This window comes from Helianthus annuus, chromosome 3, assembly GCF_002127325.2.
Source record: "Helianthus annuus cultivar XRQ/B chromosome 3, HanXRQr2.0-SUNRISE, whole genome shotgun sequence".
Taxonomy (NCBI): domain Eukaryota; kingdom Viridiplantae; phylum Streptophyta; class Magnoliopsida; order Asterales; family Asteraceae; genus Helianthus; species Helianthus annuus.
Window position 1 is genome coordinate 17729020 of NC_035435.2, and position 16942 is coordinate 17745961.

Here is a 16942-nt window from a genome sequence, read left to right on the forward strand (position 1 = left end):
AGTACTTTTGATTTAAAAAAAACACCTTTTTAGTTTGAGTCCTATAAATCTTAATCAGCTCGTATCAAACTGTTGTAAGTTCAATTAATAACTCTTTTTAGGAATTAGTTTCTTTTCTTTTGTCTGATATTATACATAGATAATCAAGATAAATAAATAGTTTTATTGATATATACAAAAAGAAAATATCATTGTATAGTTAAAATCCCATTTATTTGTTTGACCTCCAAAAGTCAACCGTGAATATATATAAAGCCCAAATACTTATTGGGTCTAAAATTTTCTTATTCATAGAATCAAAAGCCCATGAGCAACACGTCACACTCTCCTAATGATATGTCACTTTTTAATTGGCTGAGATGACTTATTTCTTTAACTTTCATTTCACCCCCTTTAAAATCACTTTTTGACTCTCAGCCCCCTCAACCATCACAACAACAAATCAAATACTTTCTTTCTCAAAATTTCATCTATCCATGTTCTTGGTGACCAACCCACACACTTTGACGTAACAAATGGGTTCCAATTTGTCGTGGGTTTTGGTTCTTTTCACCATTTCCTTCAATTACGACGTCGTAGCCGATCAGATCTTCCCAACTCATTCAGGTAACTGAAGAACAAATTCAATTTGGGTATTATACGAACAATTAGTTTATTGGGTTTGTTTCTTTTGTTATTATTTTGAAGTATATGGTGAAAATTTTGGATTTTTTTTTACTGGGTAATTAGTTATTTTGTGCAGAGGGTAGGTATAAAGAGGTTTTATGAACTTGTAATTTTAACCTATTTGTTGTAGGATGTTAGGCACAAGTTTAATTGGTTAAAGTTAGGGATTGGTTGAGATTTATAGGGTTAATGATTTGAGTATATGATTGATGGTTTTGGGAATGTTGTTTGGTTGAGTGATCTGATTGAAGGAGTATATATTGTGTATGATGAGAAAGGATGTTGGGCTTATTGAGATTTTGAAAAGGTGAAAAACTCGTTTTTTTTCCGGCTTATGAGCTTATCGACTTAAGTTTATGTGCTTGAATTAGACATAAGTTGATCAGCTCGTAAGCCGGAAATGTAAATTTTGGAGAAAAAGAAGGATATGATTAGAGTGAATACATATTCATTTCATATCTAAAACATTACTAAACCTAATGACCCATTAACTAAACCACTAACAATTAATGGCACCATTCGGGATCATCGTATTTCTTTGACTTGATGTGTTGGTATGCTGTTTGTTTTGGAGCCTGGGGTCTCTCTGGAAGCAGCCTCTCTATCCCTAGGGATAGAGGAAAGGTCTGTCTACATCCCACTCTCCCTAGACCCTATAAGTAGCTTTGCTATTTGTGGGATTTACCGGGTATGGTTGATTAATTGATTGATTGATTCGGGATCATCGTATGCACCTTCGATCGGTGCTTCGTACCTCAACTTCGAAGGCTTAACGATATGCGACGGTAGCTGCAACTTGGTTCCCTAATCCTCGATGGCATTTTCGAAAGGTGTCATTTTCTTTTCTGCCCGCTCTGAGTTGTCAGCCTTTTTAACTGATGTCCACCAGTGGTGATGGGAACAGTAGCCACTGCGGCGGCTCTTTCTGTCGGGAACCGAGATGGGCCATTGACTCATGTCATGGGTTGGAAGTATGGACTCGGTTGGTGGTATTGTTGAGCTCTATAGGATGGACCGTCATGGGTCCAGACACCAGGAGAAGTTATTATGTGCCTATGGGAGGCCTCGATAGATTGAGCTTTGGTGAGTGGGTCTGCAGAACTTGATCGAAATGGGACTCGTGTCATGTCAAGGCTTCATTCACCCACTGGCGAAATAGATCCAGCTCTAATAGAAATTGTTATGTACCAAATCGGGATTTTGATGAAAAAGAAGGATATGGAGGATCAGAAGATAACGAGACTCGATTTATATTCATTTCATATCCAAAACATTAACATACAAGGAAACAAAGGAAGTACCTACCAACCCATTACTACCATTACCAAAATTAATGACCCACGAACTAAACAAATGGTTTGATAACGCTTTTTATTATCTTTAGGGACACTAGTAGTGTATAACTTATGACCGATGACTTGGTCATACATAAGTCACTTGATATGGATTTTGAATGTTTATAAATTAATTATCAGGTGGCTTAAGTCGTAGCTCTCGAGAACCAAAATATGACATTGAGTTCCACACAGAAGATTCACCATTTATTCCTGTAAGTGAGCATTTGGTACCAGTACCATACCATACCAATCATTTTTGGTACCGGTACTGGTACCCATGTTTTTAATTTTTCGGGACCAGTACCGGTTTTTTGGTCGTTTTACCTTCAGTTACCGGTACCGTGCTGTACTAATTATTTTTGGTACCAGTATCCATTTTCCCCGTTTTTCGGGACACGGTACTTTCGATACCGGTACCGGTCCTGTACCGAGCTCATCCCTGTTTTTCAACCGTGTAAAATGTGTTGATTTGGGTTGTATTTTATCTCCAATGGGTCAACTCTTGGGTCAAATTGGTGAACAGGGGGGTCAAACACGTTGAAAGTTGCCCAAAGTAAATGCATAAAACTTCTAAATCTCTTCATTAAAGATTTAAACGATTATTTTAGCAATAAAGTTTTTATAAATATTGTTATTTAATTAATTTTATTAAAGATTTCAACGATTATTTTAGCAATAAAGTTTTTATAAATATTGTTATTTAATTAATAGATTTATTATGTATAAATTTGAACAATACGGTGTAGATGGGCTGGCCCGAACCGTTTGAACCGTCAGTAAAAACTGCAAGTTTGACCTGAAACTGTACTGACCCGTTACTCAACCCACCTAACTGTCCCAAACTGACATTAGTACATAACATATATGTGAATCATTTGTTATGCAGGATGATGATCAAGAATCGGTGGTCATGCCAAAGAAAAACGGCGATAAATTTCTTTGTTTCTTGCCTAAAGTGGAGAAAACCAAGACTGAGAAGCCAGCCGTACATGAAAACACAACAAGTTTAATTTTGGAAACTGAAAAACGAACTAAATTAAAGACACCAGATGAACTACTTGAAGCACTTCAAGACCGATGCTTTATTAGGGTTAGATCTTTCACCAAAAACTAAAAAAAAAATCATCAAATTAATTGTGGATCGTGTTATATGATAAAATGAGAAAAATGGCAAAATTAATAAAATGAATGCACTTAATTGTTGGGGATGTTTTTTTTTTCTTTTTGCAGCAAGAGGGCTGGTGGTCGTATGAATTTTGTTATAACAAGAAGCTGCGTCAAATTCATGTGGAGGATGACAAGGTATACGTTATAGAGGTTGAAATATGGTGGGTCAGACGGGTTGGGTTACGGGTCAAAATCAATCTGGGTAAAAACTTGTGATTTTGGGGATGAGTTTTGTCTCTCTCTCTCTCTCTCTCTATATATATATATATATATATAGGTTAGGATCGTGTGAAAATCACTAGGGTAATAGAGAACCGTGAGAACAACTCTGGACCACACATTTTTCCTAAGCAAAAATGCAAAAAAGTGCGAAAAAATGCATTTTTTTTCCGGAATCTCGCAGCCTTTTCTTTTAGGTTTTTTTTTATATTTACACATGCGTATATTGTCAATCTTTTACATATATGTATATATGTGTGTAAACACATATGTATAATTAAAAAAATGACACTATACATATATATATAAAAAAAACTCTTAAAACGTGTGATTAGAAGTAAAAAAATAGTTTTTTTGGCTTAGAGAAAATGTGTGGTCCAGAATCGTTCTTAGGGATCTCAATTAGCATGTATTTCTCTTAGGATCCGTACTATATATAGATCTTTTGTAGATAATTAGTTTGTCAAATATAATCACAAAGTCTATACTATTTTAATAATAATCTATTTTTTTAATTAAATTATTTGGAGGCTTATGCATTGAAAATACACTTTGGGTGTCTTTTGGCCCCTTTCCTCTTTAGCTCACTTTTTTTTTTCCTGATTTCACCGGTTTAGCCCGTTAGAGATAAAACATAACCTGAATCGAGACCCATTTATAAGTGAATCGGTGGAAACTGGCACCTGTAATATATCTTCTTAAAGTATTTTTGGGCACATTTTCAGGTTGTTCAAGAGTTTGTATTGGGTGAATATGATGCTGAAGCTACAGCTGCTTATAACCGTAACCTTTCTGACATATCAACTTTGAAAGATCCCCGCTCTAAAGATGCATCACAAAGGTAACTGCTGTCAAATTGAGTCATGTAATATTGTTATAAATGTATCGAATGGCTGCTTCTAATATATTTATATACAGAAACATAATTCTTTTTAAAAAAAAATTATATGATCAATGCAGGTATCATGCGCATCAATACACAAATGGAACTACCTGTGATCTTACAAACGAGCCTCGAGAAACCGAGGTTTGACGGGCTCCAACGTTTTCACTCATTTCTTATATAAATTTCACTTGACCTTAATAAAAAGTTTTGTTTATGTGATTTGCAGGTAAGATTTGTTTGTTCGGAACCTAGAGCGATGATTAGTTCTATAACTGAATTATCAACATGCAAATACGCTCTCACAATCCAATGCCCAACACTTTGCAAGCACCCGTAAGTGTCCATCTCATTCAGTTATTTCTTTTTTTTTTACACTTTTTCACGTTGTAACACGTAGAGGGTATTATCGTCTTTTCAGGTTGTTCCAAGAAGAAAGACCAGTTTGGTATACAATCAACTGTAACCCGCTTCCAAAAGACTACAAACAACCAAAAATGGAAGATGACGTTGTACATGAACACGATATTGCTATGGTAACCGATAAGTCATCATCATCTGTTTCAGAAGAATATGCAACTTAAAGATATGTGCACATTGTGTATCGTCTCATCAAATTTACTAATAGAGATTTATTGACGTTTAGAGGTACACAGTTTTCGAATGATATAGTAAACCCATGGGAAGTTACACAACCTATGTGGTTTGATTTTCGTTCAATCCTTTCGCGCCTTTTATTTGCATAAAAGTATGCGATTTGGTGTTTTATAGTGTATTGTATGCTTTGGTGTTCTGCTTTTTTGTTAAATGTAGTAGTGTTTACCTGTGTGTTCTTATGAAGTCTAGTTATCATGATAAAAATACTTGAAACTTTTGGTATGTTTGCGACGAGCCTGAGCTTGCTTAGCCCGTCTAGACATTTGTTGAAACTAAAAACCGAACTGAACCTAAAAAAAATCGGGCCTAAATGTTTAACTGTATATAAATGTTACGGAACAAGTCAGTTAGTAATAGTTGAGGGTAATAATTGTAATATTTGATAGTTGAAGGATTGAATTGTAATGTGTGTAAGAAGTTAGTTGTGATGGTTGAAGGATTGAATTGTAATATTTGTTGAAAATAGCCAAAATGGCCAAGAATGGGTCAACTTTTTCAAACTAGTCAACTGAAACGTCTCATAGAGGGGTTTCACGAATTCCCACACGTCTCAAAGACGTTTCCTCGTCAGCCATCCACCGAAAGACACGTGTCCAATCCCATCATTTTTTTTGAACGGCGTCCAATCCCATCATAATCAGCTTTTGTTTTTTGTTGTCAGTCAACTTTCTCAAAGACGTTTCCTCCCCTTTCTCTCTCTACAAATCCACCCACCCCTCCCCTTTCTCTCTCTACAATCCCACCCCACTCCCTTTCTCTCTCTATAAATCCACCTGAACCTCCGTTGCATGTTAACACCAGAACTCCCTACAACACCCCCCTCTCCTGTCAACCTTCGATTCCGGCGACCAGCGGCGGCGCTGGGTGACGACTGCCAGCCCCCCTCCGATGATCTCCAGCGACGACAGGCGGAGCCGCCGCCTCTCACGACGGTGGCGTTGGTGAGATTTCTTGGTGGTGTCGGTGATGAGATCCGATGACGACCAAGACAGTGAGACAAATCGAGGAGAGATAGAGATCGGAGAGAGTTGGAAGAGAGATAGGAAGAACGGCGGAGAAGGAGCGGCCCCGCCACTCACGGCGGCGGCCACGCCGCGCACGGCGGCGGCCACGGTAATACATCATCCCCGAAATGAGACCTCTTCTCTCTATCTCTCCACCCGCCGCCGAGTCCCAGTCATCTTTTTCCCATCTTCGCCGGAAAACGAGCGGAACAGAAGACGTTTCACCTGACGTTTCAGGTTCTGAGACGTTTCACCTAAGACGTTTCAGGTTCTGAGACGTTTCAGTGTTCTGAGACGTTTCAGCACTTGTGGACACGTGGCTTTCGGTGGATAGCTGATGAGGAAACGTCTTTGAGACGGGTGGGAATTCATGAAACCCCTCTATGAGACGTTTCAGTTGGCTAGTTTGGAAAAGTTGACCCATTCTTGGCCATTTTAGCAATTTTCCCTTTATATTATGATTGATATGGTATCTCTTGTTTTATATCGGAGTATGTTATTGCATCTCTTGTTCACACACAATCATCTTCCTCTTCCTCTCTCTCCTAGCCGCCATGTAATACATTAACAATAAATAACTAACATGCAACGATTTTCGGATATTTCGGATATCGGATAATTCGGATCGGATTTTCGGGTACGGATAGTTTTGAACACCCATAGTTGGGTTAATTGTTATTTTGAAGAATTCCGTGTACATTGGTTGGATGTGGTTAGGTGATGGCAATTTGAAGTAGGTTGTAGGCATTTAAGATACCATTTTATAACTATTTTCTTTTTAAGTTAAATGCCTAATTAGTCTCTGTGGTTTGCAGATATTACAGACTTGGTCTACAGAGTTGGTCCAGTGGTTGCAATTTTTACACTCGGGTGGTCCTTATCACTAACCTAGGTTAGATTTGTTAGTTAAGTGTGTATAAAATGACTAGATTACCCCTAAATTAAAATAAAACAATTTAAAAATATTAACAGCATAAAATAGAGGGCCCACAAAACCCCTAAATTCCGAATCTCTCTCTAAACCATTCCATATCTAAATTGCAGCCATGGAAAACTCCAACTTATTTTGTCATTGGGCTTGGTTTTGGGTTTTAGTAGTTTAAGGAGTGCGATTACAAAATTTTATTGGGGGCGTCCGGGATTTTTCACTCGTATTTAACACTAATTTTTTTCCTTGGAAGGTGCCCGTCCACCCATGAATGTAAGTCCACCCCTACACCAGATTATTGGCATTTCTCTTTCTCTTTCCTCGTCTAATGAATATATCAAACATTCTTATTGTACGTACATTCCACCTTTCTCTATCCTTGATACATCATACACTTTAACTGATTCGTTCGTTGGAGTATTATTAGGGCTCTCACTCAAGGATATTTTAACGGGTTGTTAATGTCCGGAGCTTGATCATGGGCTTGCGAAGACAAGGTACTACCCAACATCACCATCAAGACCACTTCCACCGTAATGGTACTCATGTTAATATCTTATGGTCTTGTTGAGGCCCGAGTCCATTTAAAGTCTCTGGTTGATAGTAAATAAGTGATATTCTGTTAATGAGCCCAACAAATGAAAAAAAAACCTTTCGAAGAATCATAATCTAAATACCTTAAACTGAAATTTACTCTTGAACTAGACCTTAATAACTTGTATAGGTTTTCATTTTACCCTAACCCTATATATATTTGAAAATAATAAAAATAGTATTGATTGAACTTTCAAGTTTAAGAAATATCTTTAAGTTTTAATTAACAAACAATTTTTTACTTAAAAATACCACATACCAATTTGAACCCATTATTGTTTTCTAATGACCAACAGAATCAATCCTGAGCACTCTCAGGGTACCCATTGAAACAAACGGAGTAACCTGAGTCCAACACAATTATGGGGAAACTTAGTAACCCACCCGATCGTAGGCATGGCGGTGAAATTACCGGTAAAACCTGCTTGGCTTAAGGATCGAACCCATGTTTCCTTGTGTCTCCTATTATTGCCCACCAATGTCTTACCCTGCACCAAGTGAGAGTTAAACCTGCATCTCCCAAGAAAAATGCAAGTCTTCCACCACTTAATCCAAAGATCATTGGCAATTTGAACCCATTATGGCATAACATATTTGTGGGACACAGTCACCAATATCACCAGATTACAATGTGGACCCATAACTTTCTCTGCATACAAACTACAATCACCGAGGTCACTAGATTACAAACCCACAACTTTCTCTGTAAATGCAATGCTACGAGTGATCGAGATAATTTATCATGCAAATTTTGACTAGTTAATAAATTAAAATAGCCTTTACAGCTGAAAATTATATGTAATTATTAAATTTTACACAATTTTTATAAAAAACAATAACAAATTGAAACTAGGTGTTTCGATTACGTGCGTTGCACGATAGACATTAGTGTATTCACATAGCGTAAGTTCCTGGTTAACTGTGTTAACACCAATTTATAAACCGCCAGGGTTATCAAAATGGTCAGTTTCCTAATCAGAGTATGGACAAGAAAATTATTTTGACAACAATCTGCTATTAAAACAACCATAATAATGAAGATTTACATACAACAAATATAGTTGACTTGAAATAAAATAACATACATTTTCAATAAGCTCCATTGTCAGGTCCTTAACAGATTCATCATCAGGGTAATACAAAGTAAAGAAAACTTTAATTCACCCTATCTAGTTAAAAAGTTCCACTAAGAACAAATAACCAAGACATTACTTACATCTCTGTTTAGCACACGAATCTCAGTAAAATGTAGGGCCGTCTCCGAAAATGTTCGAAAATCTTTAGGCCCTATGCGAACAGAAAATACATGCCCCTTAAATATAAATTACTAAAAAGAATATATATAAAAAATATTTAAATATATGAAAATGAATTAATGTCAATTGAATCAATACCAATCATTTAATGTAACTTGACAAAATTAGGCAAATAATGTCATTTGCATTTAATAAAAAGATAAGAGACAAAACGAAAAACAAAACTGAGAACGCCGGGATTAGAACCCGTGTCTTCTTATTATTAAAGTGACTTTCAAACCACCAAACCAAGTGCTTCAGGAAGGTATTTTTTCTGATTCATTACGTATATATTCTAACTTTACAGTGTAAAACTAATACATAAACAAAAAAAATTTGGCCCCCCGATAGGTTTGGGCCCTGAGCCGTCGTCCATCCGGCACACCTTCGGGCCGGCCGTGGTAAAATGTTTAGCTTCCCTCCCAAATGCATCAGGGGAAACTTCATTAAAGGCTGGTGAGGATGTAACTCTTTAAGCTGAGGTTAAGGCCAAGAAACTCGCCATTAGTTTCTCCATTTGGTTCATCAAATGGTATTTTAGTTACTATGGTAGGTTCTTGGGTTGTTCTCCTTCCCATTGAAGGGCCCTAATTAGGGGTGGCAATAAAAACCCAACCATGATATTTTGGGTTATTTTGGGCCTCTTTAAAAAAGGAAATAAGTCAGAATGGGCTGATGATTTAGTTAATATGGGTTAAGATGGGTTTTAAAATACCTATCTAAAGTTTAACATGGGTCAGGATGGGTTTTAACTATCTAACCCTAAAATTTAGCCCATCTTACTACTTCTAGCACAAAATGAATGCATATTTTCATTAACAGACCACCCATCTTACACATTACCATCACCACCGTTAATTTTCTTGATCTCCAAAGACCATGGTCCACATTACGAATTCCGCTTTTTCTCCAGGAAGGATCGACTCAACTATAATCATGATTCTTGAATTTGTTCTTCAAGTGTTCAATTTTGGCTTTCCATCCACCTGCATCATCAAACGGGTAAACCCCATTCTTCTTGTGATATTCGATAAGATCCTTCAACACCACAATATCTAGCAGTTAAACTTTTATATCATCTTCTTCTTTTCTCGGTTCACTAGTGGCTGTATCATCGATTTGTGTTGAGATGGGGGGTCTGTTTGTGCTGACTGTTTTATGCACGCCAAATGCTTGATGAAATGTCTGAGTGGTTGTGGTCGTGAAATTTTGTGTTTTGAATGGAAATAGGAGTCGGGATGGTGATTAAATTAGTTGTTTTGATAGATTCTGGGTGATTTCATAGTTAAATGAGATAAAAATGAATTTCAGTTTGGAACTAGAAGGTTTATTTGCGTTACTTGTTTATACACAGTGTTTGAAAATGTCTTAGTGGGTGTGGTCATGAAATTTTCTTATTTTTTTTAGGTTTTTGAATTTTTCTGTTTTTTTTTTAATTTTTCTTATTTTTTTTAATTTTTAAGATTTTTTTTTATTTTTTTGATTTTTCTGATTTTTTATAAAATTTTTTATTTTTTTTCTGATTTTTTTTTAATTTTTTTGAATTGTTTTTATTTTTCCTGATTTTTTAAATTTTTTTTCAATTTTTCAGATTTTTTTAAAATTTTTCTGATTTTTTTTAAATTTTTAGCCTATCATGACCGAAACCCATTGTGACCTAAACCCATTCTAACCCATCTCTTAATAAACCCATCTTAACCCAAACCCATTCTAACCCATACCTATCCTAACCCATTACCCAAACCTACCCAACCCACCCATTTTGCCACCTCTAGCCCTAATTATTGAAAAATAACATAGAAACCGAGCGCGGTAAACTTTACATTGATGAAGTTAAATATATATCCAAATAAACTTTTCATCAATTGGGTGAATCCAAATGAGATACAGAGAGAGAAACTGGAAAGATTATATAGAGTCAATTGGCCTGGTTTTTATGCACTCAATTGGGCAATGCAGTTTTTACTTGGTCACCATAGTGTCACGGAGTAACTTCTGACTCACGTGTATCGACTTAGACTTGATCTAAGTTAAGCTTTTGTGCCCAACGATGATAAGGTTTTGTGGGAATCAAGTGATGATTGCAAGTGTTGCTTACAAAGAAACAACTTAGTATTGATTACACGATGTTTACAAGGGAGAGTTTACAAGTACAAGTGTGGTAACTTGTTAAGATGTTGGGTGATCTCCAAATGAGACCCTTTCACCTATTTATACTAGTTAGCTATTCTAGAGAATTCTCTAACTAGAGAATTCTATACAAAATATCTTGGATTTTTATAAGCTGCATTCTAGAATGTTCCTTCAAAATATCTATGCTTTCTAAGTGATTTCATGGGTTTTCTAGAGGATTCTTGGATGCGGAAATATCAGCCCTTTCTAGATCCTTAAAGGCTGTTCTAGAACCTTCCGATGGTGCCAGATCGTTCCAGCAACTTGTAGGCTGTTCCGGAAACTTCCGGGCAGCCCTAGACACCTCCTTAGTGTTCCGGAATCTTTCGGAACTCACGAAAAAAGTTTTGTATTTAGGCGGATCGTGACATTCTCCCCCACCTAAATTCACGACGTCCTCGTCGTGGTACTTGCGTGGCTGATGCCTTGTTCTCACGATCCGCATGGCGGATAATGCTTTGTGTTGGTACCTTATATCCGTCTCCAAGGGTGCCGTGTGAACTTCTTTGCCCTTAATGATGTACATGGTGTTGAGAAAGGGTGCTGGAATGGCGTTGGATCTCCGGAAGAATGCCATCCCGAGCACGATCTTGTAGTCATCCATGGGAACGACCGAGAAAGTGACCTTTCCGTTCCATGTCCCGACCTTGGCCTTAGCGTTATAGGTGACTCCTTCGATTACTTTGGGGTCTCCGCCAACAGCCTTCATCATTAGTCCCCCTTGCGTGCTGATCCGTAAACCAAGTCTTTTGGCCTCGTCCCTAGTAATGAAATTGTGACTGGCTCCGGTATCAACTAAGGCTTTTGCGTGTTGCCCGTTAATCTCGAGTGTTATGAATCGAAGGCCTTTTGGGTCCTCATTTGTAGAATTTTCCTTAGTCTTACTCGAGCGTTCATGGGCTATTCTTAGCGGCTTTGTTTGTTGTGTCCTTAAAGCATTAAGGACTTGGAGTTGCATCGCTCCTAGACGAGCCTCCCCGCTATCTTCGGCTTCATCGTCTTCAGCCCTGATAAGGGCTGTTAACTTAGACTTCTTTGGACAATCGCGTGCATCGTGCGGCCCTTCGCAAATGAAGCATCCTCTTCTCGCAGGTTGGTTGTTGTTGTATCTTGGGGGTTTTGGACCTTCTATCCTCCGAGTGTAACTTTGTTTTGCTCCCCCACCAATGTCGTCATCAGGTTCTTCGACTACGGGTTTGTTTGGGCGTTTTTCTTTAAGATCGATCAAGCTTTCAGCTACGGCGATGGCAGTAGCTAAATCTTGAACATTGCGACGATCCAATTCTGTTCTAGCCCAATATTGTAACCCGTCGAGGAAGTAGAAAAGGGAATCCTTTTCCGACAGATCGGGGATTTCAAGGACAAGTGTTGTGAATTCTTTGACATAGTCCTTGAGGGTTCCGGTATGCTTGAGCTTTCTCAATTTGCTCCTAGCTTCGTGCTCAGCATTGACCGGGTAGAATTGTTTCTTTAGTTCTTGGACAAATTCAGCCCAAGTGTTAATAGTGCACGTACCTTTGGTGATGTCCGTGTAGCGACGTCTCCACCATAGTGCTGCTGTGTCTTTTAGGTACATGCTGGCCGTCTTGATTTTGGTGGCATCGTCCTTGATTTGCACTCCACCCAAGTATTGTTCCATCTCCCATACGAAGTCGTCAACCGCTCGTGCTTCTCTTTTGCCAAGGAACGGAGATGGTTTTGGGATCTCCACCCTAGGAGTGAAGAGATCGGTGTTGGCTGAATGCACAACTACTTGTTTATTTTCCTTCACTTTTGCTTCTAGGTCCAAGAAGCTGTGGTGACAATCTCGAATATTATTCTCCACCTCATTTCGTAGCTTCGACATTTCCTCCTTGAACAATGTCGTAAGCTCGTGACGCCAAACTCCCATGAGAGACTTGACGTCGTCTTTGAAAGTTTCGAAATCAGTTTCCAACGCTTGTACTCGTTGGAATGCAAGATCGAGTTGCGCACCCAATTCAGTGACTGCCACCTCGGTGTCACCAATGCGCTTGTCATATGTTGCCTCTCGTTCTTTCTTAGTGGTGCGTCTTTCATCGCCTTTTGTTTCGGTTGCCATCCCGAATGAATCGTCCCGCTCTGATACCACTTGTCACGGAGTAACTTCTGACTCACGTGTATCGACTTAGACTTGATCTAAGTTAAGCTTTTGTGCCCAACGATGATAAGGTTTTGTGGGAATCAAGTGATGATTGCAAGTGTTGCTTACAAAGAAACAACTTAGTATTGATTACACGATGTTTACAAGGGAGAGTTTACAAGTACAAGTGTGGTAACTTGTTAAGATGTTGGGTGATCTCCAAATGAGACCCTTTCACCTATTTATACTAGTTAGCTATTCTAGAGAATTCTCTAACTAGAGAATTCTATACAAAATATCTTGGATTTTTATAAGCTGCATTCTAGAATGTTCCTTCAAAATATCTATGCTTTCTAAGTGATTTCATGGGTTTTCTAGAGGATTCTTGGATGCGGAAATATCAGCCCTTTCTAGATCCTTAAAGGCTGTTCTAGAACCTTCCGATGGTGCCAGATCGTTCCAGCAACTTGTAGGCTGTTCCGGAAACTTCCGGGCAGCCCTAGACACCTCCTTAGTGTTCCGGAATCTTCCGGAACTCACGAAAAAAGTTTTGTATTTAGGCGGATCGTGACAATAGGCATTTCAGCAGTTCAATTGACCCGGTAAGATCTATAAGAAAGAAACCCTAACCTTAGATAGGGGGTGACCACTCTATCAAAGAAAATATGTGTTTTGAGAAGGCGGTCTATAGACCAGATTTCAGAGCTTTGGGTTTCCATGAAAAGTTTACCGCGCTTGGTTGGGAGGCGGTGATTGATTTCGGGGGTAATGCAAAAGGAGAGATTTATGTTAAAAGCATTATGGAGTGGCTGAGTACATTGAAGAAAGATGATGGAAGCAACCCGCCGAAGACCGTCACTCTTACAGGAACAGTCAACAAAAAGTCGGCTACCTTGTCTTTAGCCACTTTGAGACAAGTAGCCAAGTTTGATTCGAACCGGGCATTTTCTACAAGTTGGTAGACGAAAATGATTATTTCATTGATCCAAAGAAGATAGCTGAGTAAAATATAATGCTCTCCGAGCTGTTCATGTTGGAGAAAGGGGTGGAAATGAAAAGAGATAACTTGAAGCCATTGGTGCGGGTGCTACTCAGATAATCCTTAAGGTTACATATTATGACCAAAAGAGTGATGCCACAACTAACTCTGGCATACTCTTTTAGGTTAGATACTATGACCAAAATGGTGATGCCACAACATTTAGAAGTGGGTGCTCATACCGTACTTCATTCGTGTTGGATTTCGTGTTGGATGGCAAGAATACTCGAGCCCGACGGGTATACCCGAAACCCGACACAAATGGGACGGGTATACCCGATACCCAATTGGTATTGGGCCGGGTATGAGATTAGTTTTAAAAAATTTCGCGGGTATGGGTCGGGTATGGGATTAGGTGATACCTGACTTAATTACCCGAAACCACACACCTGTTTACCCAAACTATATACCCGATCATATACCCGAATTTTTTAATTTACATTTTTTTCCAGTAACCCTTGTTCATTAGTGATTTATTTTTATATGTTCATAAATATAAATTTTCTTTAAGTATACATATTTGATAATAGTATTTATATTTCGTATGTTGTGAAGTATATCTATACTACCTTATTAAGCAAACTAGGTTTTCTACCCTTATAGTAATTTTACATTGTGTATACATCTTCAAACAACATGAACAAGAGAGCCAAGTTTTTTTTAGAAGGGATAAACTTGTACATTTTCCAAAAATTTAAGACACTTTAGGTGTATTTTAGGAAAGATGGCTTAGAATAGTAAATTGTCATCAAATTTTAAATGGCATGTGAAGAGTCCTGTTCAAATGCCAAACATTTTTTTTCATTTTCTTCCATTCATATCCCTAAAAACTTCATACTACTAGAGATTCATACTACTAGAGATAAGATAAATTAAATTAGATAAAATATTAAAATATACGACTGTTTTGCAATTCAAGAATCAAGGACTTATGTTCTTCCGTAACTTACAAGCCCATTAATTAAGTACTTTAATGCCACTATGAACTATTAAAATGGTAGTGGCCTGAGTTATGAGTTATAAATGTGAAAATCAATTCATGAAGGTGACGTGAATATCAATTTCGCCTACATTCAATTCAAGAACGTAATGGGAGGAGTGTTGTTGAACACAAAATGCCTGCAAAATCTTTCTCTAAATTTCAATGAAGAATTTGATCAGTTTACTAAAAAAAAATGCAAAGAGCATGTACAACATCAGGTGATCATGGTAAAGCAACTTCATTGCCTACTCTTTGGGACTCTTTGCCCTCCATTGATGTTGTTGGTGGTCAGTTTATTCCATCATTCATTCTTTTGTTTTCCTTTTCTTTTTTGTTAATTTCATCACATACCCAAATTTACATCTTTAATTTTGCTCTTTGATGCATAATATAGATTAAAGATTATTGCTTTCTACTGAAATAAATCCATGCGCCTATGATAGTAGAATCACCTTTCAAAAAGAGAAAGAAAAAGACTTATGTTTTTTTTTTTTTAATTTTAATGTTCGTATTTAAAATCTTTGCTTATGAAACTAGAGATTAATCTTTTGAGTTAGGTTTGAACGATAATCAAAAACCGTCTTTCATTTATTTAAATGTTTATGTTTAGGGAGTGGAATCTGTTCTTTATATGATAAATTATAGGTATTATCCATTAGGTTGGACGGTATGGTACCGTCGCAGCTCCGTCCTCACTCGGCGACGGCCGGCAAACCACGCCGCCCCCACCCCGTCGAGCTCCGGCCCCGTCCTCTCCGTCGGGGTCTTGACGTTGGAGACGGTCCTCCAATGATGGCCCCCCCTTTGATTGTTACCGTTAAATAAAAAAAATTAATTTACCAAATTTATTTCTACCATCCATTTCTTTAGATCTGCACATACACAAATTCATCATCACAAAAGTAGCAACCTGATTGAAGATCTGATTGAAGGAATCTGAGTTTTGGGAGAAATTACTTGATTGAAGATCTGCTGCATACACAATGGAAGAAGAAGAAGAAGACGAAGATGTATAGAACTTAGGGCATGTTTGGCTAAGCTTTTCAAAACAACTTATTGGCTTATTGACTTATCAAAAAGCCAATAAGTTGTTTTTGTGTTTGGCTAAGCCAAAAGTCCTTTTAGAAATGGCTTTTTGCAAAGAAGAAAAATGAGGTTTCAAGAAGTCACAATATTGTGACTTCTTAGCCAGCTTTTAACTTTTCAAACTACAAATTACCAATATACCCCTTCTTTACCCCCTTATATCTAAAAGAATGCCCATTTTAGTCATTTTACATCAATAAGCTAATCCAAACACTTTTTTTAAAAACTCCTTTTCAAAAAGTCATTTTCCAAAAAGTCCTTTTCCAAAAGTCATTTTTAACTATAATAAGCTTAGCCAAACATACCCTTACAGTGATGGAAGATAGAAGCAAGAACAATAACATGAAGTAGAAGACGTTAATTTTGACTGTTTTGTCCATCTTGATTTGTCTCTGTGTGTAGAATGTGAGTGTTTGGTTTGGTTGGTGTATGGTGATGGTGAGATTTATGGAGGAGAGTGCCAGAGTGGGAATCCTATAAATTAATATGTTCTTTTCAATATATATTAAATAACTAGGTTATCACCCGGGATTGCTTCCCGGGTTGGGAAATTTAATTTTAAAATACTCACAAGTGTATAATTAAAATAAACTTAAATAATGTGACGTATTAGATAAGTTAATGATAAAGTGTATACTTTGTTTTGGAGCATTTTATAAGACAAACACAGGATAGGATAGTAATCAGACACTTTCAAGAATGTTTCTTACTCAACAGCTTAATCAAATCATCAAAATCAAATCGAAGACATATACCCATGCCCAATACAATCAGAACAATATGCCCAATACAATCAGAAAAGTAAAAACCAT

General features: G+C 37.5%; 1 protein-coding gene across 1 annotated transcript; it reads left to right on the top strand.

The window, feature by feature from the left end:
* Positions 1-425: 425 nt before the first annotated feature.
* LOC110928700 (protein OS-9 homolog) lies at positions 426-5112 on the top strand. Its single transcript, XM_022171734.2, has 8 exons — positions 426-606; positions 2142-2215; positions 2890-3093; positions 3234-3305; positions 4115-4230; positions 4350-4416; positions 4502-4608; positions 4694-5112. The coding sequence occupies exons 1-8, from the start codon at positions 516-518 to the stop codon at positions 4854-4856; spliced, it is 894 nt and encodes a 297-aa protein (XP_022027426.1). The 5' UTR covers positions 426-515; the 3' UTR covers positions 4857-5112.
* Positions 5113-16942: the final 11830 nt, after the last annotated feature.